General features: G+C 51.2%; 1 protein-coding gene across 2 annotated transcripts; it reads left to right on the top strand.

Moving 5' to 3' along the window:
• Positions 1-8,555: 8,555 nt before the first annotated feature.
• On the top strand, positions 8,556-26,829 carry L3MBTL2 (L3MBTL histone methyl-lysine binding protein 2). Of its 2 annotated transcripts, none has more exons than XM_057741726.1 (17): positions 8,556-8,675; positions 10,553-10,793; positions 12,089-12,222; positions 13,574-13,697; positions 14,497-14,576; positions 16,142-16,259; positions 16,657-16,791; positions 17,077-17,165; positions 19,756-19,987; positions 20,371-20,447; positions 20,635-20,739; positions 21,406-21,553; positions 21,897-21,979; positions 22,279-22,513; positions 23,000-23,065; positions 23,940-24,056; positions 26,443-26,829. In XM_057741726.1, exons 1-17 carry the CDS (start codon positions 8,652-8,654, stop codon positions 26,457-26,459), a joined length of 2,025 nt encoding a protein of 674 aa, XP_057597709.1. In that variant the 5' UTR covers positions 8,556-8,651; the 3' UTR covers positions 26,460-26,829. The 2 variants fall into 2 exon arrangements, with proteins under 2 accessions (XP_057597709.1, XP_057597708.1); XM_057741725.1 differs by lacking the exon at positions 26,443-26,829 and adding an exon at positions 24,471-24,678.
• Positions 26,830-27,507: the final 678 nt, after the last annotated feature.

Raw genomic sequence — 27,507 nt, 5'->3', positions numbered from 1 at the left:
AGAATTACTTTGCTGTACACCTGAAACTAACACAACATTGTAAATCAACTATATTGCAACAACAAAAAAAAAGCCTGGGATGAATACAAACAAAACAACAACAAAAAACAAATGTGCCTTTCTACTAAGGCAGAAAAAAAATGACCTGATCAGATTTATATTTTTTAAAAAACCAGAGTTGTGGAGGTTGGTTCCACAGGGGTTAAGACTGAAGGCTGCCTCTGTCACTATTTCCCTCAATGCTCAGAATTAAGCACCTGAAGGAGAAGGCCCTCTAACAAACTACCAGTCACCTTTCTTACTGACCATGCTGGCATCTCTACCAGATGTTTTTTCATAAGCAACATCTAATTGACCCAAGTGTCAGATCAGTGGTTAGTCCTGATAATCAATACTGAGTGCACTTATCATAGGAAACCAGTGACATTTTCAGATTTAATTGTTGTCAGTGGAAGAATATGCTCTTGCAATTCAATTTGTTACCTAAGGCCCACATTTCTGTTTTGCGCCACCCTTTCTGAAATGTCAGGATCGTATTAAAGGAATTATTGCTGTTGGTGTCCCCACATTATATTTAGAAAGAGGGGTACAACATCACCATGTATTTATAAATGCTTATTATCTCCTGCCCTGTAGGAGGGGGTGGGCTTTTTCTTTTCTTTTTTAGGGCTTGCTAGTGGATTTCAAGGTGATCAGCTGAAATGAGTAAAAAGCATGGTGGGTTGTCATGAGGATTAAATAAAATACTCAAAGGCACCTGGCATAAGCAGCTTTTCATTAAATATTCACAGACTCTGAACCAGGGATCAATCAACAATGGGAAAAGTGTGGTTCAGTGAAAAGTTTCTTCAGCACCAAGAGGGCTGGTTTACTTAACTCTCCTAAGCTTCACTTTCCTCATTTCTAAAAAGGATAAAAACCTCTCCTGCTTGTTAAATTTGTTGTGAGGAAAAACAAGGTTGCATGGCAGGTGATAACAGGTAGCCCAGAAAACACCTGAAACACATCACTGACAACCCCTCTTCCCTTTCACAGGACAATGCGGACTGAAAAAAAATAGCATCTCTCCAGGTACCTGTCAGTGTCTGTGGTGACAGATTGCCACCTGTGTAGACCTGGATGCATGTATTTATAAACACACCCCTCAGAAATGGGCATTGGATAAGCATTTGCCAATTAACTGTACACCTAGAACTGCTCTCACCAGATTAACTGCCATTATTCTACAAATAAACAATTTCGGTTCTTTTAACTGATACTTCAAAATCCCTACTTACATTTCTCATGTTCCTTCCAGTAATTTGCTAGGGGGTGAACCTGTCAACAGGAAGGACAGAAATTATTATTTATCACCAATGCCCTCAAAATAATTGCTGCTTAGAAAACACAAAACACTCAGTTGGAATTTTCAGAATTCAGTCAACCCCCTATCCAACTACCCCCCAGTTTTGACTTCGCCTAAAGGACTCCTCATAGTTGGTCCAGCCCAAACCAGGAAAGTTAAAAAATACTAAGAGTTAAAACTGCTGTGATCTGGTGATCGGGCTGGCCGGACGCAGTTGTTGTGAGTTGGGAAGGGGCAACCAGTTCCAGCAAAAGTGTTGTTTTAAACTAACAGCTAGGAGCTCAGATGACGTCACAGGGTGTTTGAGTTTCAGAGTTTTATGCTCGTCCAAGGCAGTTACCCTACAAGCCTTTGATTTATTCAATATTAAGGCTCTGCCCCTGCTCCCTGATCTTATAAACTTCTCCAGAACACAATTTCTCCATCTATTTATAAAGGGAGGCTTATAAAAACGCCTCCTCGGTGGGTTAACTGTGAGGCATTATCTATGACAACGTATCTGAAAGTGCTTTACACTTTGCAAAGCACTACTCACATGTTAGTTACTAGTTTTCCTAAGTCCAGCCGTTTTCACGTCGGAGGAAAGTGTGGCCGACAAAGATCAAACGTCTTCCCAAGGTCTCACAGCGAACTGGGGCAGAGCTCGCTCAGTTATCTCCACCCCCCAAATCTTTCAGAATGTTCAAAGCCTGGTTCAAGGATGCGTCTTCCTCGGCCTAGCGCAGCGGGCAAGAGCCAAATGGCCCAGGTTCGCATCCCAGCTCCGCCTCTTTCACAATTCTGGGACACACGTGTGCCTTGTGTGCCTCAGGCCCCACGAAGAGGAAGCGGTGGACCGCGCCTGGCCAGCCTGGGTGCCTAATAATGGCAGTTAGCCTGTCAGCCCAGTTATCACTCCCTTTCCTGTTTTCTCCCCGCGCTGGGGTTGCAATCAAGGCCGGGATACTTTGAGGGGTCGCTGCGGGCCAGACTCTGTGCTAATTGCTCTGGCTGGGCGCTGCCCCTCTCCTCAGCCCAAGACAAAGGGCGGCGGCGGCGGCGGGGGGGGGGGGGGGGGGGGGAGGGGGTCGCGCCGCCCCCTCCCCCAACTCTGGGCGCAACCTCGGGGAGGGCATCCCAGCTTAGCAGCCCCCAACTCAGTACTTCTCGTCTGGCTGCCCGCGACGACCCCAGCGCCCCCACCCTACACGGTGGTCACTGACGCCCCCACCCCAGACTGGACCCCGCTGTCCAGCTGTCCCGGTGAGCCCGCGCCGCCGCCCCCCGCTCCGGCTGGGCTCGAACTGGTAAGGGCTGCAGCCTTCCTGACCGCGGGCTGGGGCGTGGTGAGGGATGGCGGAGGGGGCGCGCGCCGGGGGGCGGGCCGCGGCGCGGGGCGGGGAGGCCGGCCGTTGGCGCCCCGTGCGCGCCGTCCGGCCACGTGACCCATTGCCCGCCCCGCCCCTCCGGGGATGGGGGCGGGGCGGGCATTGCGATCACCGCCCCCTAGGCTGGCATCCCCACCCTCTACCACCACGGGAGCCCCAGGGTGGGGACCTAGCCGTTATCCCATTTTGCAGCTGAGGCGAACTGAGGCCTGCCCAGAGTCACGGGTGGCCGACCGGGTGTCAGAGTGGTTAGCACAGTACCGGCCCCTTGTCGGGGCCGGAAAGCGTTGGTCTCCTTTTCCTTTAAATTATGTTGTAATGAAAGCTCCAAGAGGGCAGGAACTGTGCTGTCCTCCCGTTCGCTGTTGTGTCCAGAACACAGTGGGCACGCAATAAATCATTTGAATAAATAACTCTTACTCTGGTCCTTCCCTATCTCTCTAACCTCAACTTGAGTCATCCTGCCCTCTCCCCAAAAATCTTACAAAATAATTGGGGGAAGGACAGACAGGGGTGGTGTGATATGGGAAAGAGCACCCAGCCTGCACATCGCTGGTGCAGGATAGGTTAAGAGAGACTAGCTAGGAGGCTTCACTGAAATCCAGAGCAGGGATGACAGTGGTCTGGGTTTAAGGGGGGACAGTAGGGATAGAAAGAAGGGGAAATATTTGAGATAGGTTTTGGAGAATGAAAAGAATTTGCTGATGGATTGAAAGTAAGGGATAAAGAGGGGGGAATCAAGAGGAAGTTCCTGAGTGGCTGAAGGTGCTAGGTACTGAAATGGGGAAAACTAGAAGAGAAATAGGTTTGGGGTAAGGGAAGAAAGTGTTCTGTTTTGTGGTTTATGATGTAAGTTATCTCTACAGATGGATATGAGTCTGGAACTCAGAGGACAAACACATGGGCTGAAGATCAGAATCCAGGGCATATAAATGGTATTTACAGCACTGAGAATGAAAGACATCACTTATGGTGAGAAGTAAAGAGAAAAGAAGCAAGTCCAGGACAGAGCCCTGGAGATCACCAGTACTTAGAGTTGAGGTAGAAGAGGAAGCCCTGCAATGGAGAGAGGATTGGCCAGAGGGGCAGGAGGAAAACCAAGAGGGACCCAGAAAGGACAGTGTTTCAGGAAGCATGGAGTCATCAGTTATGTCGAATGCCACTTGAGAAGAGAGATGTGGCTGTACATTAGAGAAGCTGTGCTTGAACTTGGCAGGATGGTTTTGGTGGAGTGTGGGGACAGATGGAGAAGTGCGGAGAAGCAGAAGTGGAGGTAGTGTGTGCAGACAATTCTTTCAAGACTTTGGGGGGTGGAATAGCACAATGGCCAGGGACAGAGGAGGTGATTTCAGGGGATTTATTTGTATAGAATGGGTGGCACAGGAGCACATTTGTGCTGTCACTGGGAACAATCCAACAGAGAGTGAGAGATTAACAATCCCAGGGAGACAGGGACAGTGACTCACAGAGGGAAGGACCTCAAAAGAGGGAAGTATATGAGATTGTGTGTAAAGGCATGGCTCAGATCAGCCAAAAAGCGTACCTTTGCGACAGCTCAGACCCAGGGCCCAGGAGCTCCACTGCAGAAGGAACAGCCACACTGTTCCAGTGAGGCCACTGTTGCTTAGCAACCTTTGTTTAAAAAGATGTTTCAACTCAATTCCTAATTAACGGCCATTTCAACTTATGGTAACAGTTCCTGTCACTGCAGGGTCATGCCTCAGCTTCCTTCCCTCCCCCAAAGCCTGGTACTTTTGTTTCTTCTGTTGAAATGCCATGCAGCTATAAAGCTCGGGTTTCCACTCTCTTCTACTGTTAATGATATAAGCATTGACATGCGAAAAATAATACATCACAGAGAAGATGGATTTAGGGGCTCTCATTCTAACTTAAAGGGAGGTTGTCAAAAATTGCAGGATTTATATCTCCAGGTCAGGGCTCCCTGGTGAGCTCCAGCTGCCTTCTTGCCCTCTTGGAGGCATGTCAGACCAAGCAGAATTCTTTTTTTTTTAAATAAATTTATTTACTTATTTATTGGCTGTGTTGGGTCTTCATTGCTGCATGCGGGCTTTCTCTAGTTGTGGCGAGCGGGGGCTACTCATTGTGGTGGCTTCTCTTGTTGCAGAGCGTGGGCTCTAGGCGCATGGGCTCAATAGTGTGGCTCACAGGCTCTAAAGTGCAGGCTCAATAGTTGTGGCACATGGGCTTAGTTGCTCCGCGGCATGTGGGATCTTCCTGGAGCAGGGATTGAACCCGTGTCCCCTGCATTGGCAGGTGGATTCTTAACCACTGCACCACCTAGGAAGCCTCAAGCAGAATTCTTAATCCCCTCTATTCAGCCACCCCAACTCACCTATTCCTTGTACAGTTTTTAACCACTATAGAACATATATCCAGAGAGTGAGCTCTTAAGACATAATGTAAACAATTTACTCCCTTCCTTAAAATCTTTAAAGGTTTGCTGTTACATTCTCCTGCCAATTGGAGCTCTTCACCTCCCTGTCTAAATTCTGTGTCTGTGCCTGGAATGACCTTTCCCCAACAACTCTTTTCTCCTAACTGGCTCCTTCTCATCCTGCAAGTCAAGGCCTTCTCCCACACCCCCTCTGCAGGTGCTCCCTTCCCTATTCTCCATCACAGTGCCTTGCTAAGTTCCTTCTCCATTGGAAGTTGACGTTTGTTCAGTTTCCACTATCTCCCTGAAGGAGGCAGTAAACTCCATAAGGACAGAGCTGTTCACCTGTGTCTCCTCAGAGTCGAGTGTGGTCCCTGGCACAGAGTAGGCACTAAATAAATATTTGATGAATAAGATGACTTGTTTGCCAGGAGCAGATTCTCCATCTGTGAGATTCATGGCTGTGCATTTATAAACATTAATAAAAGTTTAAGCAACTCACAAAGGTCATTGTTCTTGGTTGGTTTACTCTTCTAGCTGCTGCCACCTAGTATCTAATAGGATGGCAATAACTATCATTTAATCTGCCCCATACATGGCAGGCACTGCACATTTATTATTTCTAATTCTCACAACAACCCAATGAGGTGGTCTTACTCCCATTTTACAAATTAAAACTCTGGGGTGAATATCCAAAAACACCCAAAAACACTAATTTAGGAAGGTACATGCACCCCCAATGTTTATAGCAGCACTATTGACAATAGCGAAAATATGGAAGCTACCTAAGTGTCCATGAACAGGTGAGTGGATAAAGAGGATATGGTATATATATATATATATATTCTATTGTGTATTACTCAGCCATAAAAAAGAATGAGATTTTGCCATTTGCAACAACATGGATGGACTTGGAAGGTATTATGTTAAGTGAAATAGTTCAGAAAGAGAAAGACAAATACTGTATGATATCACTTATAGGTGGAATCTAAAAAATAAACTAGTGAATATAACAAAAAAGAAACAGGCTCAGAAATAGAGAACAAACTAGTGGTTCAATGGGGAGAGGAAAGGGGGGAGGGGCAAGATAGGAGTGGGGGTTAAGAGTTACAAACTACTATGTATAAATAAATAAGCTGCAGGGATATATTGTATAAGACAGGGAATATAGCCAATTTTTAAATAACTTTAAATGGAATATAACCTTCAAAAATTGTGAATTACTATGTTGTACACCTGAAACATATAATGTTTTACATCAACTATACCTCAATTTTTAAAAAAAATCTCTGTTGAAGAAACAAGAAAAAGAAAGCAGCATCCTGTTGTAATCCTTGAAGTCTCATTAGCTAGCTCTTTAGTCATTGAGCACCTAGTGTATGCTAGGCTCTGTTCTTGGCTCTGGAAATACAGCAGAGAACAAGACAGACTTAAGTCCCAGCCCTCAAGGGGCTTATATTCCAGTGGTGGGAGATAGGCAATAAACAAGTAAACAAATTAATGAGAAAATTTCAGACAGAAATAAATGCTACAAAGGACTGTAAAATGGGTGATGAGATACAGAATGAGGGGAGGGAACAGCTACTTTAAGTTCCCTGAGGAGGTGACTTTAAGCTGAAATCTAAAAAATCAAGAGCCATCCATGAGAAGAGCCATGGAAAAAGAATATTCCATGCAAATGGAACAGCAAGTGCAAAGGCCCTGAGGCCAACCAAGCTTGGCAGTCAAGAACAGGAAGAAAAGGTGAGTGGATGGATGCAGCGAAAGGTGGAGAGGATGGTACAAGAGGAGGTTGAAAAGAAAGCTGGGCCCAGGTTATTGCGGAGTGTTTGAATCTCATTCAAAGTGCAAGGGGAGGGGCTTCCTAGGTGGCACAGTGGTTGAGAATCTGCCTGACAATGTAGGGGACACCAGTTCAATCCCTGCTCCGGAAGATCCCACATGCCATGGAGCACCTAAGCCCATGCACCACAACTATTGAGCCTGCGCTTTAGAGCCTCTGAGCCACAACTATTGAGCCCATGTGCTGCAACTACTGAAGCCCACACACCTAGAGCCCGTGCTCCGCAACAGAAGAAGCCACGGCAGTGAGGAGCCCGCACACCACAATGAAGAGTAGCCCCAGCTCGCCACAACTAAAAAAAGAAAGCCACGCACAGCAAAAAAAAAAAAAAAAAAGACCCAACAAACCAATAAAATAAATTAATTAATTAATTAAAAAAAAGTGCAAGGGGAATCTATTAGGAGTTTTAAGCAAGAGAATGAACATGATCTGGTTTGTGATTTTAAAAGATCGCCTGTGTTCAGAAATAGAAACACAGATGTAGAGAACAAACATATGGACACCAAATGGGGAAAGAGGGGAGGGTTGGGTGGGGAATGAATTGGGAGATTGGGATACCAAATTGTACACTCTAAATATATGCAGTTTATTGTAAAAAATAAAAAATTAAAAAAAAAAGATCGCCTGTGTTGATTAAAGAAGACGAAGATTCAAACCAAGAAATTAGTTGGAGGGCTGTTGCAGTGGACTAGTGGCTTGTATTAAGGTGGTAGTGGTGGAGAAATACAGAATATATTTTGGAGGTAGAAGAACCAACAGTACTCGTGGATAGCATGGATATGGGGTTGGAGGTAGAAAGGGTTGAAGAAAAGAAATAAATCAAGAAAGACTTTCACGTGTATCTGGTGGACCTCAAATTTAGAAATATACCTAACTTATGCTGAGCCTGACTTATTACATTGAGATTCTCAATTAGAGTACAGTATAGTGTATGGAAAGAATTTGGATTAAATCTTAAATTCCAGTCCTGTGTGATCTTAGAAAGTGTCTAAATCCAAAGAGCCTATTCAGCAATTGGTTGTCCCTGATTTGAGATGTTTGTAAAGCTCTACGACAGCACCTAGAACTCTGAGTGTGTAAGGAGGTTGTGGGAAATCGAAAGGAATGAACCAGAGAGCCTCATTTCCGAGGTTTTTCCTCAGGAGATAGTGATGCAAGGGGGAGTGTTACACGATTTTGAGCATGCGGGATATTTACAGCATTGGGCATAAGAGTATTCCAGTTTCTGCCTGAAATGAAATAGAGTCTCTCTGCTAGGCATCCCAGCCCTCCTGGCACCTTAAATTTCTAGTCAGGGAGAGTGTGAGGTTATTCCTGGCCCTGGAGAGTACATATCTTAGATATTAAAAAACTGTTTAATGAAGAACGGAGTTGGAGTGACAGCAAGAGGCTGGCGTGTAGAAACGAGAATAGTCCTCAGGAGCCGCTGCAGGTCTAGGGCCTGGGGAATTTTCACGTCGCTATAGCAACGCCCCCTCCACTCACACTCAAGGAGGAACTACAAGTCCCATAAACGCTCGCTGCTTCCCCAGCACCAGGGGAGGAGGGGCGCTGGCGAGCGCGGAACCGGCTTTGCCTCTTTCCTGAAGCGTGATTGGCCCGCGGCTCTGGGAGGCGGCCAATGACTGCGCTCGGGGAGAGCGGCGAGGCCAATATGGCTTCCTGCACCTGGTGACGGTTGAAGAAACTGTGTTAGGTCTCATGGAGAAGCCCCGGGGCGTCGAGGTGAGAGGGAGAGGACTTCACGTGACTGAGAAAGGGATCCCCGAGAACCCCGTTCGGTGGGCCCTTCTTTAGGCCTTTGAACGACGCCTGGAGGGTGGAGGGTGGAAGGATGGGTAAACAGGTAGGTAGGCTGAGCAGGGCCAGAGGCGATTGGCGTTGCCTTTTGCTCCCGTTCTACTGGGGCCGAGTTGTTGAGGGAAGAACAGCGTCTCTGGCCTGGGGGAAGGGGAATTGGGTTCGGGATCTGAGAGCCCCTGAATCTTCCTCCTCCTCTTTGTCTCGTGGTGGTGTTCTTTAGGGATTTTGAGGCCTGTCACATCCTGGTGGGAAGTAAAGGAAGATTAAAGTTTAATAAACACTCCCTGTCTGGCGCGTTCACGTGCGTTATCTCCCAGTAGAGTCAACAGTCCTGTGTTATTATCTCGTTTTTATGGTTCAGGAAGCTGAGGCTTGGAGGGGTGGTGCGACTCCCCAGGAGGGTCACACCGCTGTAAAGGGAAGGCGATGGGCACCAAGTCTGTCAAGTTCCAAAACTCTACCTGTTTTGCTTTTTCTAATCTACTACCACCTGTAACCCACGCAGCCTTTAATCATTTGGCTTCTGGTCACCTTATATTTGAATTCGGTTTCCTTTCTAGCACCTTTGCATGCATAGTTGTAAATATAAAGTGGAATAGCTCAGAAACCCTACACGGGTAAAGGAGAATAATCATACAGTGGAGAGTAAGCAAGATAGCTCACAGATTTAGAGCTGTCACTAATTGCTGGAAACAGAACTTTTGTAATACCATAGGCTTTACGTATGGTATCAGTGTTCATAGCAGTCCTGTATAGAGGGCTTGTTATTATATCCATTGTACTGATGGAGAAACTGAGAGCAGTAAAGTTAAATATCTTGCACAAAAGCACACAGGTTGTAAGTGGGAGAGCCTGGATTCGAACTCAGGCAGGCATATTTGGTTTGAGAGCCCATGCTTTTAACCAGTAATGATTTCCAGCATTTATTGAGTACTTGCTGTGTGTAAGTCACTGTTCTGAGTGCCTTACCTGTAATAACCCTTATTTCTTCCCCCAAAACCTATAAAATAGGGGGCGTTGTCCTCATTTACAGTTGTGGAAGCTGAGGCACTGAAATTGACCTGCTGCAGGTCATACAGTAGGGATGGTATTGGAGCCCCAGCGTAGAGCCCAGACTCTTCACACCTTTTCTGTTACATGCCAGATAGATTCATATCTCATTTATATTCTACATCCTGTGAGCCAAATATTTTTCTTGTTTTATAGATGAGAAAATTGAGACCCAGAGAGGTTAAATGACTTGCCCAAGGACCCACAGCTAGTTAGGATCAGAGCTGAGTCCAAAGCTATGGTATATACCACTGTGCTATAACTAGTGTGTCATTTGCTGCTCAAATTCTCTTTAGGGCAGTCTGGGTCCCAAATTAACTTTTCTCTGACTTAAATTGTTTTTGAGTTGAAGTTACTTTGGTGTACATATGCTGAAGGGGGAAGGATGAGTTTCTAAAATACATCTTTCCAGAAAGTCTTCATGAGTCACCTTGCTTAGGATATTTTCACATCAATGAATTCTGTTTGAATTGTGGTAAAATGTCATCATTTATAAATCTGTAGAAGGGCCTTGGTGAATTCCTAATACATGTTTTCTGTCCTGCTAAAGTATTCTTTTGATTTGCAGTTGAGAAATAAACAAGAGTAATGATCCTGGTGTTTGCAAAAGGGGTATCTGATTCTGCCTGCCACTTGGCCCAATAGTGTTGATTTGACCAAGAACTGGAAAGGGAGTTGATAGCAGATCTGCAGTCGCCCTTCCCATACACTAAGCCAATGATTCCTTCTGCCTGCTTTTGTGTCACTAGGAGACCCCGTCTTCCGAACCAATGGAGGAGGAAGAGGAAGATGATGATTTGGAGCTCTTTGGTGGCTATGACAGTTTCCGGAGTTATAACAGCAGTGCGGGCAGTGAGAGCAGCTCCTATCTAGAGGAGTCAAGTGAAGCAGAAAATGAGGATCGGGAAGCAGGAGAGCTGCCTACCTCCCCGATGCATTTGCTCAGCCCTGGGACTCCCCGCTCCTTGGACGGCAGTGGTTCTGAGCCAGGTGCCTTCAGAGTGTCCCCTGAAGATGGGGGAGTTTCAGAGGCTGTGGAGGAAGAGGGGGATGTAGGCCAGGTGGGCAGAGCTGTGCAGGTATAAAGGGCTCTTTGATCTGGTGTCTAAGGGGTCAGATGTCTAAGGACCTGTGAGAGAGACAGAGGCACCCCAAGTATCCCCAAGGGTCATTTCCTCTGCTGCAGTCTGATTTCAAATTGTGATATCATTCTTACAATTAATATTTATTCAGCACAGATTAGATGCCAGTCATTAACATGGTGCTGCTTTTGCGTTTGTGTAAATAGTTGGTGGATTTCTAAGCCTGGATGTTGAGGACATAGGACACCTAAGGTGATCTGGTTACTATCTGGGAAGGGACAAGAAATAGCTTATGGGTTGGAAGTGAAGGGGGGAAATACAGAATAAAGTAACCTCCAGGTAAGAGGGTTAGGGTAGGGGTAGGCAGATGAGAATCCCCATGAATCATCTGGAAGCCAGTTGGCTTCAGAGATGTGATGCCTGCACAGCTGCTGGACCCCTGTGTCAGGGCCTCCAGTGTGGGCACTGCCTGTGCAAAGGGCCGGGCTAGACAGTCTGTGATGACACTCCTGTTCCCTGGCCTCTTTACTCTTTACAAAAGGAGAATCTAATAGTCTTTGCCACTTGTTTCATTTCCATCCATCCTGTCTTCTCTTCCTGTCTCCCTTTTCTTTTATCTTTCTCCCCTCTTCCAGCCATTCTCTTAGAATCTTAGAACTTTAGAAGTGGAAAGAACTATTAGAGACCATCTTGACCGGGGATGCTCGCGCCTGGCTGCACATTAGAATCACCTGGGGAGCTTTTAACAAACCACAGGTGCCTGTGTCCCACCACAGGCCAGTTAATTAGAATAAGGCTTGGGCATTTTTAAACGCTCCCTAATGTGATAGCAGGGACAAAACACTGATATAATTCAGGGTCTCTACTTCACAGATGAGAACAAGATAGACCCACAGAAACGAAGTGATGTGGGCACATTTTTTCTTCTCATTTTCCTCTTTGCAAACTTTCCAGCACTCACCTGTTTCCCCAGTCGTCCTCGTGGATGTTCCTTCGTCCCACTGTTGACACATGCAGCCAAGGGGTGCCAAGCAGCTTCAGGTGTGCGCACCACAACCACCTCCTCTTCCAGTTCTCTCAGCCTCAGCGGGCCTGGGACTCACCTGATTAATGCAGGGCCTTAGGTTTTGAAGGGCCCATCATTGTGTTTGACTTAGGGTGACGATCAAGGGAGTCATGTGCTAAGTTAAGTTCTCTTCCCAGCTGTCTGTGAGATGTGTGGTATCGTGGGTACTAGGGAAGCCTTCTTCTCCAAGACCAAGAGATTCTGCAGCGTCTCCTGTTCCAGGAGCTACTCCTCCAACTCTAAGAAAGCCAGTATCTTGGCTAGATTACAGGTGAGAGGCCATCACTTGGGAAACCCTTTCTGGGACCCTGGGTGCTGAGACAGGAACAACCAACTGACTGATGGCGAGGGGCCAAGAGGGCTTGGGAAGGACCTTCGTTGTGGCCTTCTGAGGTTGTAGACTTCCTGGTGTTTCTTATGCTCTCACACTTTAGAGAGCAGAGGAATCCATTTATGGAGTTCATTTATTTATTTATATGTATATATTTATATTGATATATTGCTCACAGTTTATTTATTTTATTTGCCTCATACGCTTTCTCACTTTGTGAGACAGTTACTGTTGTTTCCCTCATTTTGCAGATATTAGTCAGGCATAGAGACATCCTCACTGAGCTAATAATTATGTTGTTAATAACTGCAGTTTGGGGATACTTGCTAAGGGCTTGGCAGTCTCCGTCGAACCAGTGATCCCTAAAACATGAATTTTTAAAGATTTTTGTTTTAAAGGCTCAAAAATTTTTGGTAACTTAGAATTACACAAATAAAATCGAAGAGCCAGGGTTTGGCCCTAGGTCTGTGTGGAATGTAAACCCACTTTTTTTTGGCGGGGTGGGGGGGCTGTCAGGCATGTGGGATCTTATTTCCCCAATCAGGGATCGAACCCATGCCCCCTGCACTGGAAGCACAGAGTCCCAACCACATTAAAAAAAAAAATTTTGGCTGCTCTGCACAGCTTGTGGGATCTCAGTTCCCCAATCAGGGATTGAACCCAGGCCCACAGCAGTGAAAGTGCAAAATCCTAACCACTAGACCACCAGGGAGCTCCCTCAACCCACATTTCTCTTTCATTGATCTCTTTAATAAATTCTCTGGGCCTTTCTGATCAGTGTTTAAGTTACAAATTATAGGCCAGATCAGTAGCCTTTCACTTTTTGGGGAGGACTCCTTTGAGCACCTGATAAGCTATGGACTCTGGAACAGTCATGTGTGTTCTAGAGAGAGCCCGTGGTTCAGTTCACGAGCCCTCCAAAGCCCATTCTCCGCCATAAATCTGTAGGAGCGGCAGAGGAAGGCGATGGCTGAGAGTTGATGCCACCAGGAAGAGCTTCCTGGCAGAAGCTGGGCTTAAAAGATAGAAAATGTGTCCCTCCCTGCCCTGTGGCTCTGTCCACCCCCACCCCTCCCCAGCTGAACAATCGCTGAGCTTACTGAGCGCAGGCGCAGGCGCAGTCAGGGACCCCCGTCCTTGCAGCTCCCCTTGGAGCTAAGCATTATCATTGTGATCATCTTGATTTACAAATGAAGACACTAAAGTCCCAGAGAGGTTAACTGGGCCTGGGCAGTCCAAATCCTGAGCCTTGTTCTTAGCCTTTAGGCTACACACACTCTCCTTCCTCCAGGGAAAACCGCCTACCAAGAAGGCCAAAGTCCTGCACAAAGCTGCCTGGTCTGCCAAAATTGGAGCCTTCCTCCACTCCCAAGGAACAGGCCAGCTCGCAGATGGGACACCAACAGGGCAGGATGGTAAGACAGCAGGGACTGGTGCTCAGAAATCAGGTGGGATGTGGTGCCAGGACTGGGGTGGCCTCCTTAGGGACGAGGGCTGGAAAAGGTGGCCAGCTAGAAACTGCCAGCCAGGCTTGCTGTGGATTGCATCTTCCTCACCTGGTAGCTATGGTGAAATTACCCCAGAGGATCCCTCAATCACTCTTAAATTGCCAGGACCCCTACTCTTGATCATTCAAAAGCTCAGAATTGGCTTTTGTTTTGCATTGCCTTTAGCCCTCTGGCTTGTTTCCCTGGGGCAATGGAGACCTAGATCTGGTTTGAGGAAGGGTGATGGGATAAGGAAGGAACCTTTCTCTCTTTATGAGTGTGTGTAGCTATTTCTAAGCAAATGTAGGCACGAAGCAACTGTGCTAGATGGCCTGAGTTTCTGACTGATCCTGAGCTCCCAGGCTCCAGGGTTGGAGGGGCCTAGGTGTGTGCACCTCCCACCTATTTAGATTGGCTGTGGCCAGTGAGAGGTTGGGGGCGGTCTGAGGAATTTAAGCCCAAGGGTCTTTGAATTTCTGTCTTTCTCTGGGGGAAGGAAGATCAGACATTTCCTTCTGAGTGTTTCCTCTATTCCTGGGAGTCTGGCAGCCTTTGGATAAGATCCTTCCCCATCCCAATGGCCTCTGCTGGGGCAGGTACGGGGTGGGCACGGGGCTGCTGGCGGGGGGGACCTGCTGCTGCCACTCCTCAGGCCCAGGTTCCTGGAGTGGCTGCTGCTGGAGCTCCTAGCCTTGACCCTTCAGCTCTCTTCCTCTCTGCTCCACAGCGCTGGTCTTGGGTTTCGACTGGGGGAAGTTCCTGAAGGATCACAGTTACAAGGCTGCTCCTGTCAGCTGCTTTAAACACGTGAGTGCCCTGGGGGTGAGGGGAGGGAGGGCAGGGGCCCTGGTTGCTGCCCCGTCTCACCTACCTGCCTCACTGTGTTGGCACCAGGAGAGAATCGGGTGAGGTCTGAGTGCTCGAAGCCCAGCTTTGCACCTTGCTCCAGTTTACGTTTCTGTCTACCCCTTTTTTCAAAAACTCCTCCCACAGACTCTCACTGAGAGCTTCTAGCACTGCCCCTCTGAGGTCCTCCCTTTGCTTATTTACGTAATGGCACTTCTTGCTTTGATACCTAAAAGCCAACTTTGAGAATCCCTTTCTCCTTCTTCCCAGCTTGATGCTGGTGAACTGCCCTGGGCCCCTTGGTTCCCAGGAGGCACATGTGGATGCCTCCTGGAGCGCGCTTCTGCTAAGGCTCCCCAACCCCCGTCACTGAGAAACAGCAAAGGCTGAGACCTGGAGGGCTGGGCTTGGACCAGAAGAACTTAGCAGGCAGGCCTGAGCAGTGGTCGCTTGCAGGCGTGGAGAGAAGCTGAGGGGGCTCTCTTGTCTTTCAAGCCAATTTCTTAAACCCCAGGAAATCCAGGAGGAGGCCTCTTTAGTCCTCTGACCAAAGTAAATGCACTTGCTAGCCTCTTCTTTCTGAGCTGCTACTGAACTCTGGGGAGGCCTGAACAGATAAAGGCTGACACTCAATGCAGCTTACCTCCTCCTCTTCTTCCTCTCCGGTTGCTAGTGAAGGTGCATGTCTTACTTGGTGGGGGGAGCTCTTTGTTGCTGTGAATCCTCTCGCAGTTCAGGCACTTTAATTGCAGGGGAGTTGTATCATACTTGCACTAACATATCTGCCTTGATCTGCTCTGTAAAAAGCCCACCCTGATGTGCCTGAGCAGTGTGCCTGTTTCTAGGTTCCGTGATAAACCCAGTCCCTCCTGCCAGGGAGATGGAATGGGGTACACTGATGGGCCAAGGAAAAAAGGAGAATCTCCCCAAAGGAGAACCAAAATGCCACTGGCAGCAAAGTGAGGATTAGATATGGGGAAGGCAGGTCCAGTGCTGTCAGGGGCGTGTTAACAGGAGGAGAGGTGGAGAAAGGACGTGCCAGGAGCAGTGGGTGGGTAGCGGCTCCATGAGAGCCATCCTGGCGACAGCTGTGAGACCAGGGATCATGGTCCTAACTGCCCAGGTTGAGTGACTATCGAAGGAGGTGCTATTTGTGCCAAGAACAGCGCCTGGCACATGGTGAGGGTGAGAAACTGCTAGGGGTCGTTGCTGTCGCACAGGCTGGCACAGGCGTGATGTACCCAAGAGGATAACTGCTGGGAGCTGGTCCTGTAGAGATGAGCACCCAGGCTGTCTGACTCTGGGTCTCTGCCCAGCCCCCAGCCCCATCCCCTGACTCGGATCTTCACGCACAGACGGCGGGCACATCTTGCTCCTCTCTTCATCCCTGGTCCCGGGCCTGGCTTCTGCACACAGGAGTGAGGGGAAATGCTCAGGAGCAGAGGAGAAGGTTGCAGCGCCTTGCGAGGCCGCGCGGCCAGCTACTCTCCTCTGTCAGCCCAGGTGGCTCACTGTCCCCCTTGCAGGTCCCACTCTATGACCAGTGGGAAGATGTGATGAAGGGGATGAAGGTGGAGGTGCTCAACAGTGACGCTGTGCTCCCCAGCCGGGTGTACTGGATCGCCTCTGTCATCCAGGCAGCAGGTGGGTGTTCCTCCAGCAAGGTAGGGTCCGGGGCTGGGGAGTGACATCTCCAGATGGACGGGCAGTGCTGGAGCAGAAATCGGCTTCATAAGACAGACAAAAAATCCACCTGCTGGAGTTTCTGCTCCCTTCTTGCTGTTCTTTTATCTTGCCTACCTTGAAGGGACCACAGAGCTTGGCGAGTTTGGAAGCCTATTTTTTAAGTTCATTCCAGGGCTGATCAGGCCATAGAAAATTATTCTCCCACTATGCCATACTGCTTTCCGAGTACGTGGCATGGGTTTGTTTTTACTCTGGCTGCTGTGGAAGGAGTTCTTGAAATAGGCAGTGAAAGCCCAGTTTTTAGGCCTGAGAAGAGGGAAGTCCTATGAGTACACTTCTCCTTCCTCCTTCTCAGGGTACCGGGTGCTGCTCCGGTATGAAGGCTTTGAAAATGACGCCAGCCATGACTTCTGGTGCAACCTGGGGACTGTGGATGTCCACCCCATCGGCTGGTGTGCCATCAACAGCAAGATCCTGGTGCCCCCGCGGAGTGAGTGGATGAGAGTATTCTCCGTCCTGGTTCCTGCGGGGCCCTGGGGAGCAGTTAGACCAGAACAGAGCCTCCCTGCCTCCTTGCTTCCTGCCCTCCCTCGTCCCAGAGGCCCCTGGGCAGGTCCAAGTTGGGGACCCCAGCTTTATAAGATGAGGTGATTGCTGGCCTGAAAAGGCAGAACTAAGTTACTCAGGCCCCTCTGCTGCTCTCTGGGGCCGCCCTGGAGCCCCGTCAGTGGGAGTGCTGTCAGTCTGTACTCAGGATTCTGCTCTGTCTCCTTAGCCATCCATGCCAAGTTCACCGATTGGAAGGGCTACCTCATGAGACGGCTGGTGGGCTCCAGGACACTTCCCGTGGATTTCCACATCAAGGTCTGGCAGTGAGCCCTGTGGGTCTTCTAACTGATCTCCTTCCTGCCCCTCTCCCGCTTTATCTGTCCTTCATGCTACTCATTGGAGTGTTTTTTTCTAAGACTCCCTTGCTTAACAATCTTAGCAGCTCCACGTTTCCTGAGGATGGAGAGTGGGTCTCATCTGCCTTCCCAGCCTCACAGCTTCCTCCCTGCTCAGACTCTGATCCAGCCCCATCAGTCATGTTGCCTTGTCTGCTGTTTGTTCTTCTAGATCCCTGCCTTTGCTCACAGCATTTTCAGAAGCGTTCATTCAATAGATTTTATTAAGTACTTGTTGTATACAAGGCACTGGAAATACAGAGAATATGGACCCTGCCCTCTGGGACTCTCCAGTCTGGCAAAGGAAATGAAGTCATGCCCATGAAAAATTACAAAATAGCCTTGATTCTGAACCAGAGATGTGCCTCAGAATCATCTGTGTGGCATTTAATTTTAAAAATTATTTAGTTCTTTAACATAAAAATCATACACATGGTAAAAATTCAAAGGGATACAAGGATACGCAGTGAAGTCTCTTCCCCCTTTGTCTGCCAGGCCTGCTCACATAGCACCTGGGGTCTCTGGGGCCCCAGACCCGGATGTTCACATGTGTTTTCATGTTGCCCTGGGTAAGCGTCACAGCAGCGAGCAGGGGAGTGCAGGGCAGGTGCCTCCGTGACGTGGTTGAACTGGTCTCTTGTGGCCTCAGGAGGAGCAGTATTGAGGGAGGCTTCATGGAGAAAACGGCATTTGAATTCTACCTTGATGGGTAGGATGTGGGCGGCATGGAAGCCAGCAGTGGAAAATCGGATGGGAGGGAAGCTGGGGCCATCTCACCCAGGGCCCTGGGCGCCTGGTGAGAATATTGGCATTGTGGGCCTTAGCTGGCCTTCAATGAGGAATGGTTCCAAGCATCTCAAAAAAACCGATTTTTCCCTTATTTGAACGTACTGGGTAGTACTCATTTGCTATTCATCTCTCTGTATTTTGTTAATTGTCTTTTCATATTCTTTTCCACAACTGTGAGCTTTTTCTCCTATATTTCCCATAGTACCTTGCACAGTTGACAGGGTTGGTGCCTGAAGATGAGCGGTGACTCTCCCAGCTGGCCCTAGTGTCAGGATGAAGCAGATGACTGTGCACGGGCCACCAAGAGTGTCAGGGGGGCCTCACCTCTGCTTAAATTAAAAGGAACTTGATTCTGGGTGGCAGAGCAGGGCTCTGTGTGAACAGTCAGCGAGCACACACTAGCTGTCAGGTGCCCAGTCCCTGCAGGGCATGCTGGAGGTGTACAGAAGCAGCTGCCTCTGAAGAGTGGGGGGTGGAGAGGATAAAAGGGGTGCATTTGTGGAGGGAGCTCAAATTCAAATCCAATCCTATATGGTAATCCAGTCCCACAATGTGGTAAGTGCTCCGTAAATGTTTCAACTGAATGCCCATCAGCAGAGGCCAGGTGTCTGTGTGTGTGTGTGTGTGTGTGCACTTGAAGCTGAGAGTATACAATAGAAATGACTCAAACCTAGGTTCTGCCCTTACCTTGCATTCCAGCACGTGACCTTAAGCAAACGTGGGCAGTAAAGCGTTGTGGGGTCGTGGGCTGCACCGGTGGGCACAGAGGAAAGGAGCTTGTCCATGAAAGGCCAGGTGGGGAGGTGGCCAGGCCTCACCCTGCGTCTCTCCCTCTGCTAAACAGGTCAGGTGGGTTCCAGCCCTTGAGCTGAAGGCAGAGGATCTGGGTCCTGGTGGCTGCTTTGTGACCCTTGAGCCGCTCCCCCTCCTGGTGGGATTTGGAATAGCACTGCTCACCCACACTGTGGAGACTGGGGTGGTTCTCCCTGAGCCCGCAGTGCCCTGGTGTTGGAAAAGCCCTACAGAACTTATGTACCCATCCCCTACCCCTGGCAGGACAGCACCAAACTCATGGCAGGCAAAGAATCTACTATTTCCTCCCCCAGGCCCCGCCACCAAGGCTCTAGGGTCACTGTCCTTTGCTGTGTCAGAGGGGCAGGCATCACTCCTAAGGTGCTGTGAGAGCCGTTCAGAGCTGCAGCCCATCGGGGCCAGAGCTGAGATTAGATGTATGGAGGCAAAGGGTACGCATTCCCTAAACAGGAGGCTTGTGTGTGCCATCAGTAGGGGCCGGAAGGTAGAGGGGAGTGTGGGGTACCTGTGTGAACGGAGTACAGACCCCTGAAAGAGCTCAAAGCTGGACACCAGAACCAGATTTGGTCTGGCACTAATGACCCTGTGTGACTCTGGGTAAGTCACATGACCTCTCTAGGGCACCTGTTTCCTTAGTCTGAAAAGTGATTTGCAATTGCCATCATAATGACTTACTGGCATTTTGGTGCACACGTTGTAAACATATCATCAGTCTCATCGTAGGGACTTGGGAGCCAGGGTTGAACCTGGTGGGACAGGAGGGCTCATCTGCCCGCTTCCTGACTCAGTGTTTGCAGTGCTTCCATGCCACCTTCATTGTCCTCTGGTTACTCTTAAGGGACAGAACAGGAAGGTGGGTGGGAGGGTCCGCATAACCCCAGCAGGGCTGTGTTCTGATATCATTGCAGATGGTGGAGAGCATGAAGTACCCCTTTCGGCAGGGCATGCGGCTAGAGGTGGTGGACAAGTCCCAGGTGTCACGGACCCGCATGGCCGTGGTGGACACGGTAATCGGGGGTCGCCTACGGCTCCTCTACGAGGATGGTGACAGTGATGATGACTTCTGGTGCCACATGTGGAGCCCCCTGATCCACCCAGTGGGTTGGTCAAGGCGTGTTGGCCACGGCATCAAGCTGTCAGGTTAGCAGAGTCCCTGGCCAGCGTGGGCCTGGGGGCGGGGCACATCTCTACACCCCACAACCATGCTGTGCGGTAGAGGTGATCATCTCCACCCTGCAGGTGGCAGGACTTGACCAGGTATCCCGAGAGGTTGAGTGACTTGACCAAGGTCACTCAGCTGGAAGTGGTAAAAATTGATTTGAAACTAGAGGCTATAGGCCGCGTCCTCTCCATGTCACGTGGGAAGAGTCTGGGTCCTAAGGACTGAATAGTTCCAACAGAGCTCCTGGTCTGGGGGGTGGTGCTGAGCTACAGAGGAGAGCACTTTTCTGGGGGAGGCATGGAGTGGCCCTGTTAGCAGCTTCAACTTCCTTCTCCCCCTCCCCCTCTACCACCTCCCTAAGAGAGGCGCAGCGACATGGCCCACCATCCCACCTTCCGGAAGATCTACTGTGATGCTGTTCCTTACCTGTTCAAGAAGGTGAGGCACAGCCCTTGGGCACTGTCCCCTTGGCCGCAGGTCCACTCCAGGCCCGCAGACCCCAACTCTTCCCTGCGATGTCCCCTTCCCTCCTTGCTTCCTTCCCAGGCCAATGGCAGGTGAGGCCTGCCTCCCCACCCTTCCCCTGGGCCAGCCAGGGATTCCCCAACTGCCCCGTTCCTTTAAGGTTCGAGCTGTCTACACGGAAGGCGGCTGGTTTGAGGAGGGGATGAAACTGGAGGCCATTGACCCCCTGAATCTGGGCAACATCTGCGTGGCAACCATCTGCAAGGTGAGCCTGAGGCTGGCCCTCTAGCCTGCAGTATGGCTTTCTGCGGGCACGGAGGTGGCAGAGCTTCCCAGTACGGGCTGCTCCTGGGCTATCTGGTTTGTGTGAGTAGAGACTTAGCTCCTCACTCAGCATCTGCTTTCGTGCCAGGGTCAGAGGTGCGATGGACAGGTGTTTACTGAACACCTGGTCTAAGCCTGGTCCAGGGTCAGGTGTAGGCCTCCCCGTCGCCGCCACATGCCATCTCTTTTGAGTGCTGGCCTTGCGGAGCCACAGCCGGGCTGACTTTGCTGCAAACCTCCATTATTGCTACAGCCTGAGGAGCAAACAAACACCCCCGGCCCTCCAGGGGGACACACTGATTTGTCCATCTGGCAAATCTCCGGGCCGGGCCCACGTGGTCACCACTGAGAACAGTGACAGAAAAACAGATGCCGGTCCTGCCGGCACGGCATTTGCTGTCTAGTGAGGACGCTCAACGATCTCACGAGTGTGGGTTTCCCCAGCGCTGAGTGCTCTCAGCAGCTCGGGGAATCGGGGAAGCCTGAGAACCAGCTCCCGTTAGTTGGACCCGTCCACCTTGTATCCCTATCGCATCACCTCATGCTGGGACAGGGGTGCGGTTCAGGAAACCATGTTCTGTCTGCCCCCCTCCCCACCACCCGCCAGGTCCTCCTGGACGGCTACCTGATGATCTGTGTGGACGGGGGGCCCTCCACAGATGGCTCGGACTGGTTCTGTTACCATGCCTCTTCCCACGCCATCTTCCCAGCCAACTTCTGCCAGAAGAATGACATTGAGCTCACACCCCCAAAAGGTAAGAACAGCCTTACAGTTGGAAGGAGCAGGGTGAGGCCACTGGCCCAAATTCCTGGCAAAGCCAGACCCCTGGAGCTCGAAGTCTGGGTGGATTGAGAGGTGACAGCTACCCAGGGTCACTGCTAGCCCTTACTCGGGGCTGGCTTGGCCCCATGGCTTATGTGGCTCAGTGAGCAGAGCTCCCACTTGTCCCTTTGGGCAGGACCATGGTCCTAGAGCAGGTACCAGCCTGGGGAGACTCCGGGGGGTCCTGACCGAGCCGCAGGCAGTGTGGGACTTTCCGGGACTCCCTCCCCCTTCCTCTTTTTCCCCTTCCTCATCTACGCTTTCTGCTCCTCCAGGGTATGAGGCTCACACTTTCAGCTGGGAGACCTACTTGGAGAAGACCAAGGCCAAAGCAGCTCCATCGAGACTCTTTAACATGGTGAGGAGACCAACCCTGCCCACTGCCGGCGCTGGCAGTTCCAACCCCTTCTCTTTCCTTGAGTCTCTGCTGCTAAGATCCACCACTTCAGGGGAGGAATCCCAAACTCTGTCGTGGGCGCCAGTGCTGAACAGTTCAGCCGGTCCCTTCCCCAGAGGGGCTGGTGCCTGGGAACCAAGTGCAGGGGGATCAGAGGAGCCTCCCCCTGCAGGCACGCTCAGCCCCGCTCCCTCCCCAAGGTCTGCCCCACTGGGGCAGGGACCTGGCTGGCTTGGTCACTGCTGTCATCCCCCTCCCAGGACTGCCCCAACCACGGCTTCAAGGTGGGCATGAAGCTGGAGGCTGTGGACCTCATGGAGCCGCGGCTCATCTGTGTGGCCACCGTGAAGCGTGTGGTGCACCGGCTCCTCAGCATCCACTTCGACGGCTGGGACAGCGAGTATGACCAGTGGGTGGACTGCGAGTCCCCGGACATCTACCCTGTCGGCTGGTGTGAGCTCACTGGCTACCAGCTCCAGCCACCCGTGGCCACAGGTCTGGGCTCTCCTGGCCCTAAGGGGCTCTTGACTCTCCTTTTCTTTTTCCTTCCTGCTAACCACCTCCCTGCCCCACGCCCACCTTGTCCTTTAGCATGAGATCGAGACTCTCCGGGACCACTTCTAAGAAAAGAGTGGCCCTTGTCTCCCCTCCCCCTCCTGACTTCTCTGTCTCCCTCTCCCTCTGGCCTGCAGAGCTCCTTCCTTGACCTTGCCCACTCTGTCATATGCTCGTGCCCTTGTGCACCCAGGTAAATTCCCCAGGTCCCTCCGAAAGGTGATGAGGGTGGGAAGAAGGGACAGCTGTTGTCCAGTCCCTCCCCACAGCCCCCTCCCTGTTCTCATTGCCCAGCTCTGGCTTTCCTTCTGGGGGCATCCCCTGTGTAAGGGAGGCTGGTGAGGGGTGGGCAGGGGTCTCGGGATGTGCTTACAGCCTGTGTCCTCTCAGAACTCTCTCCTCACCTCTTGTGTCTTTCAACAACAGAGCCCACCACACCTCTGAAAGCTAAAGAGGCCACAAAGAAGAAAAAGAAACAGTTTGGGAAGAAAAGTAAGTGATGCTCTAAAGCTTCCCGGCTGGTGTGGGCCCTGGGACCAGCTGAGCCTGTATCCCTGGGAGCAGAGGCAGGGTGTCACCACTGAAGTCGCACTCTTCATGGTCCTGCCCTCTCCTTCACTCTTTGCCCCACGGGCCCATCCATCACCCTGTGTCTTCAGGGACCCACAGCATAAGTAGGGAGTCTTCTATCTCTGGTAATGGTCAGGATACTGAGGAAAAGAGACAAGAGACTGTATTGGGGGGGTGGGAGGAGGCGTGGTCCCTGAGGCCATGTGCAGCTGCCGTGTTTGAGAGTAAAAGATACGAGAGGAAATGGAAGCTGCTCCCTGAGGCTGTTGTTCTTCCCTCATGACCCCCAGGGGGTGGGAGCAAGGATGACCACTGAGCTTGGGGACCTCTCCGCAGGCAAGCCCTTTCTCAGCATGTCCCGAGCTGAGCTGTGGGCCAGTGCAGTGAGGTGGGCTCACTGACGTGGCACCACGCAGAGAAAAGGATGCCCCGAAAGGGAGCAGGGAGGAAACAGATGTGGTCCCCAGGCAGGATTAAGGTCCTTTGAGGGTGTGGAGTTGATCAAGTGTCAGGACCCTGTGCCGTTCAAAACATAGGGCTGGGAAAATCACACTTTAGACTTGAAGAAAGTGAGGCTTAGAAAAGGGAAGCTTAACAGCCATGGCGGTGGGGAGTGGGGCGGTATTGACCCCTTACTGGAGAGAACCTCAGCCTCAGGCACACAGCCCTGAGGGGTGAGGTCAGAGTTCGGGCCTTCGTCCTCCCAAACTGGCACTTTCCCCTCTGCTGTGCTGCCTGACCACTGCTTCACATGGATGCATCCCTATCCTGGATATAATTCTGTTTTTATTCAAAGGAAAAAGAATACCACCGACCAAGACTCGGCCCCTCAGACAGGGGTCCAAGAAGCCCTTGCTGGAGGATGACCCGCAGGCCGCAGAGAAGATCCCGTCAGAGCCCGTTCCTGATGAGAGTAAGCGCCTCCTGCGCGGGGTCGAGGCGGGGCAGGTGGCTCCAGTGCTCAGAGGCCGGCCCTCTCCTTCCCCACCTGGGCGTAGAAGAGTAGAGTCAAGTTCAAAGGGAATTTTCTGGGCACCACTGAGCCTGGAGGGCTTCCCAGACACCCACCCCCAACTCCGAATGGAGCCGAGCATCTTGCCTGGCCCTCTCCACCTCTGCCCCCGCTCATGTGCTCGGCAGGGTGGGCAGCCTGCCTGGCTGGGGTGACGGGGCCCTAGGCCGCCTCTGCTGCCTGTCCCCACAGAGGGGGAAGGGGCTCTGCTTGCCACGTCCGGGGGCCCCTGTCTAGGAAGCCAGATTCCTTCCCCAGGCCCTGAGTCACATGCACACGCTCTTCTCCCTGCCCCCCACCTCTCCTCCTCCTTAGTCATTACCGTGCGTGTAAAGGAAGAGCATCTGGACGTGGCCACACCTGACAAGGCCCCGAGTCCAGAGCTGCCTGTTCCTATTGAGAACATCAAACAGGAGACAGACGACTAAGCCTTCCTCGCTGCCAGCCCGGCCGCCCAGCTGGAAGCCAGCCCAGGGTGCTACTGTTGCCACCACCCTCCACCCCACTTTACTTTGGAGACTGAGCCTTCCTGCATAAATTCTGCCTGGTGCTGTTGGGGCCGGGCAGCAAACGAACTGCCGGCATCTCCCTTGGCCCACCCTGTGGCCTCTGCCCTCCTCTTAGGCAAGGCCTGCGTGACTAGGGCTGCCGAGACCTGCAAACTCGCCTGTGAGCAGCTCGCTCTCCGGCTAGAGCCCCCGACGCTCTTCCCCACTAGCCTCCCTGCATGCCCGCCACGTCCCTAGATTGCCTGGGGCGGGGGGCCGCACCCTGGGAGACAGGTTGGTTCGTGGTGTGCGTGTGTGTGCGTTTACGTCCAAGCAGGTCATATAAATAAAGGCCTGGAGCAGCTCTCAAGGGGCAGACGGTCACCTGATTGACGGCAAGTGGTGTGATGGGTGCAGCCTCTGTCCCAGACGCTGACCACATGGAATGGCCTCTCCTGCCTCCTGGACTGGGGCCCTGCTCCTCCTAGAACCCCCGGGGGGTTGGGGAGTCCCATGCGGGCACCCAGCTCTGCAGGCAGCTGGGCAGCAGTGACCAGGATGTAGGTTTCAGTGACCTGTGAGGTGGCCTTGACCTGTTTTCTCTTGGCATGAGTTCTGACTCCATTTCTAAGAGGAGCAGTGGAGCAGAGATGGGATCTGCTCCCTGGTAAAGGGAGCTTGCGGGGCCCCGGTGGGAAAGACCACACCAGCCCCTGTGGGGGGCATGGGGAGGCTTGGTGGTAGAAGTGAGGCAGGGGCAGCAGGACTGGATGGTGAGCTCAGCGTGTGTGTGTGTGTACACACAGGCACACGTGCATCCCTTGAGAGGGAGGCTGCCACCAGTGTTGAACCTAACCTGCTCTGAAACCCAGCTGGGCTAGGACCTATCCTTTTCACTCCCCTGTTTACCAGGGACAGGTCTGGCCCTGCCAGAAAGTTGTGGGGCCTCGACAGAGTGGGGTGGTCAGCCTTGCTGGCTGAGGTGGCCCTGAAGGAGCTCCTGGAGGAAGGGACACACTTCCTGGCTCCTTTTCCTCACTGTCCATGTTCTTCCTAACTCCATAACATACTTTGTTTCTCCTGCTCCTCTCTGAAAGTACATTCTAGAAGTTCACCTAGTGTCTGCCCAAATTTCAGCTGCTTTTATTTTTCCCAGTTAGTCTCCTTTGAAACTGTCTCCTCTCTCTGATCCATCCTCTCTTCAAGAGATCCTCTTCCTGGGACCTAAGGTGATGGCAGACTGCTGTTCTCAGCCCTTTTCCTTCTTTCTATGTGTTTGAGTAGAGACAGCACAGTGAGTAGAGACAGCACAGTCGGGTGGGTCCCTGTGTCGCCCTTTAAGGGCAGCAACTGTGCTGGGTGGGTATCAGGCTGCCATGGGCCATGCTTGCCAGGTGGCATGCTGACCGTGAATGTGTTCAGGACCCAGTTGGTGGGTGTCATCCCAGAGATGGGGTGACCAGCACAAGGCGAGCCCACTTCCTGTCAGTTCGGAGAACTTGACCTTTTCCTGTTTCTAAAGGCACTCTGCAGGCCCACATGCTATAGAAACCAGGCCCAGAAAGCAGCCTGAAGTTCCCAAAACATGACTAGGTGTGGGACACGGTGATGATGGGGCAGGTCCCAGGACACAGGGGCCATGCCTTCCCCAGCCCCCATCTATATACACCAGACTTGAGCAGTGACAGGTCAGTCCATGGCATCAGCCCCCAAGGGTGTGCCCTTTGGCTCTGCCTTTGTTGAGGATAACTTGCCCAGCTGAGAATAATTCATTACCCCTGATGCTCTTGCCATTAAAGGACCCAGTTCTGACTGAAGAGCTCCTGGGAAAACAGGACTTGTACGGCATTTTGGCCTTCAGTTCCTTCTTCCTGAATGAAGACGTGAAGCCTACAGGTGCCATGGGCACAACAGGAAGAGCTGGAGGACAAGTTTAGCTGCCGTTCTGGCCCTGGACTGGGCTCCTATACTTGTATGAGACAATTAAATCCCTTTCTGGCTGAAGCCCAGCTTGTAAGCATTCTGTTCCTTACAGCAAGAGTGCATTTTCATGTGCCACCCCAGGGTGTCAATTATGCGATTGGGTGAGTTCACACATGAAGAGTGCAGAACAAGTATCACCTGTCATCTCTGGAGCTCCCCGTCTCCATGGCAACAACATGCTGTATTCTTATTTATGCTTCTGCTGTTCCCCTCCTAAAACCCAGGTTCCCCAAAGCCCAAGCCCATGTCTTGTGTGCCCTTCATGCCCGGCACAGAGGTGTCCTCAGTGAGTATATGACAGTGTATATAACTGGGACCTAGAGGTTAACTTGTCACAGATGGAAGTGTTGACTTCCGGGACATAATAGCTCAAAGCACAGAATGAACCTTGTCCATCAGTTGCCCTTGGATGGAACTAAAGGTCTCGAAGTCTCAGCAGCAGGGCCACCTGATGGCTGGGAAACACCGTGAAGAACAGAAGCCTTTCCACTCTCTGCTGCCACTGCTTGATGGCCTGCAGTGGCTCCCTGGTGCAGATTAGGCCACATGCAAACACCGGAGGGGAAGCCCCCTGCACTTCCTTTACTGTCACCCCGTCTGGACCCTCAGCTCTGCTGGAGGGATGGGAAGCAAGGGAACTGCCACTCATGACAGCCTCATATGCCAGGCACTAGTTTACAGGCATTCACACAGCTTCACCTTCACAGTAATCCTGACACGCTGGCTTCGTTTTACGCATAAGAGGAAAACGACTTGTTAAAGTTCAGTAACTTGGTGGCTTAAGCTGACAACTGTTAAGTGAAGGCAGTGGGAGTAAACCCAGGCTTGTCTGCCAGGTGACCATCAGGACTCAGCGCCTTCGGCCAGGTGAGCACCCCAGC

Source organism: Hippopotamus amphibius, chromosome 7, assembly GCF_030028045.1.
Source record: "Hippopotamus amphibius kiboko isolate mHipAmp2 chromosome 7, mHipAmp2.hap2, whole genome shotgun sequence".
Classification (NCBI taxonomy): domain Eukaryota; kingdom Metazoa; phylum Chordata; class Mammalia; order Artiodactyla; family Hippopotamidae; genus Hippopotamus; species Hippopotamus amphibius.
The sequence above is the reverse complement of the archived record's forward strand: the minus strand, read 5'-3'. Positions and strand labels throughout refer to the sequence as shown.

What these genes read in the sequence shown, in the direction of transcription:
- L3MBTL2 (XM_057741725.1), top strand. Translation starts at nt 8,652, where the DNA reads ATGGAGAAGCCCCGGGGCGTCGAG. An exon ending in CGGCAGTGGTTCTGAGCCAG is followed by an intron (nt 10,794 to 12,088) that starts GTGCCTTCAGAG and finishes TTCTCTTCCCAG; the next exon opens with CTGTCTGTGAGATGTGTGGT. An exon ending in GATCCTGGTGCCCCCGCGGA is followed by an intron (nt 16,792 to 17,076) that starts GTGAGTGGATGA and finishes CTGTCTCCTTAG; the next exon opens with CCATCCATGCCAAGTTCACC.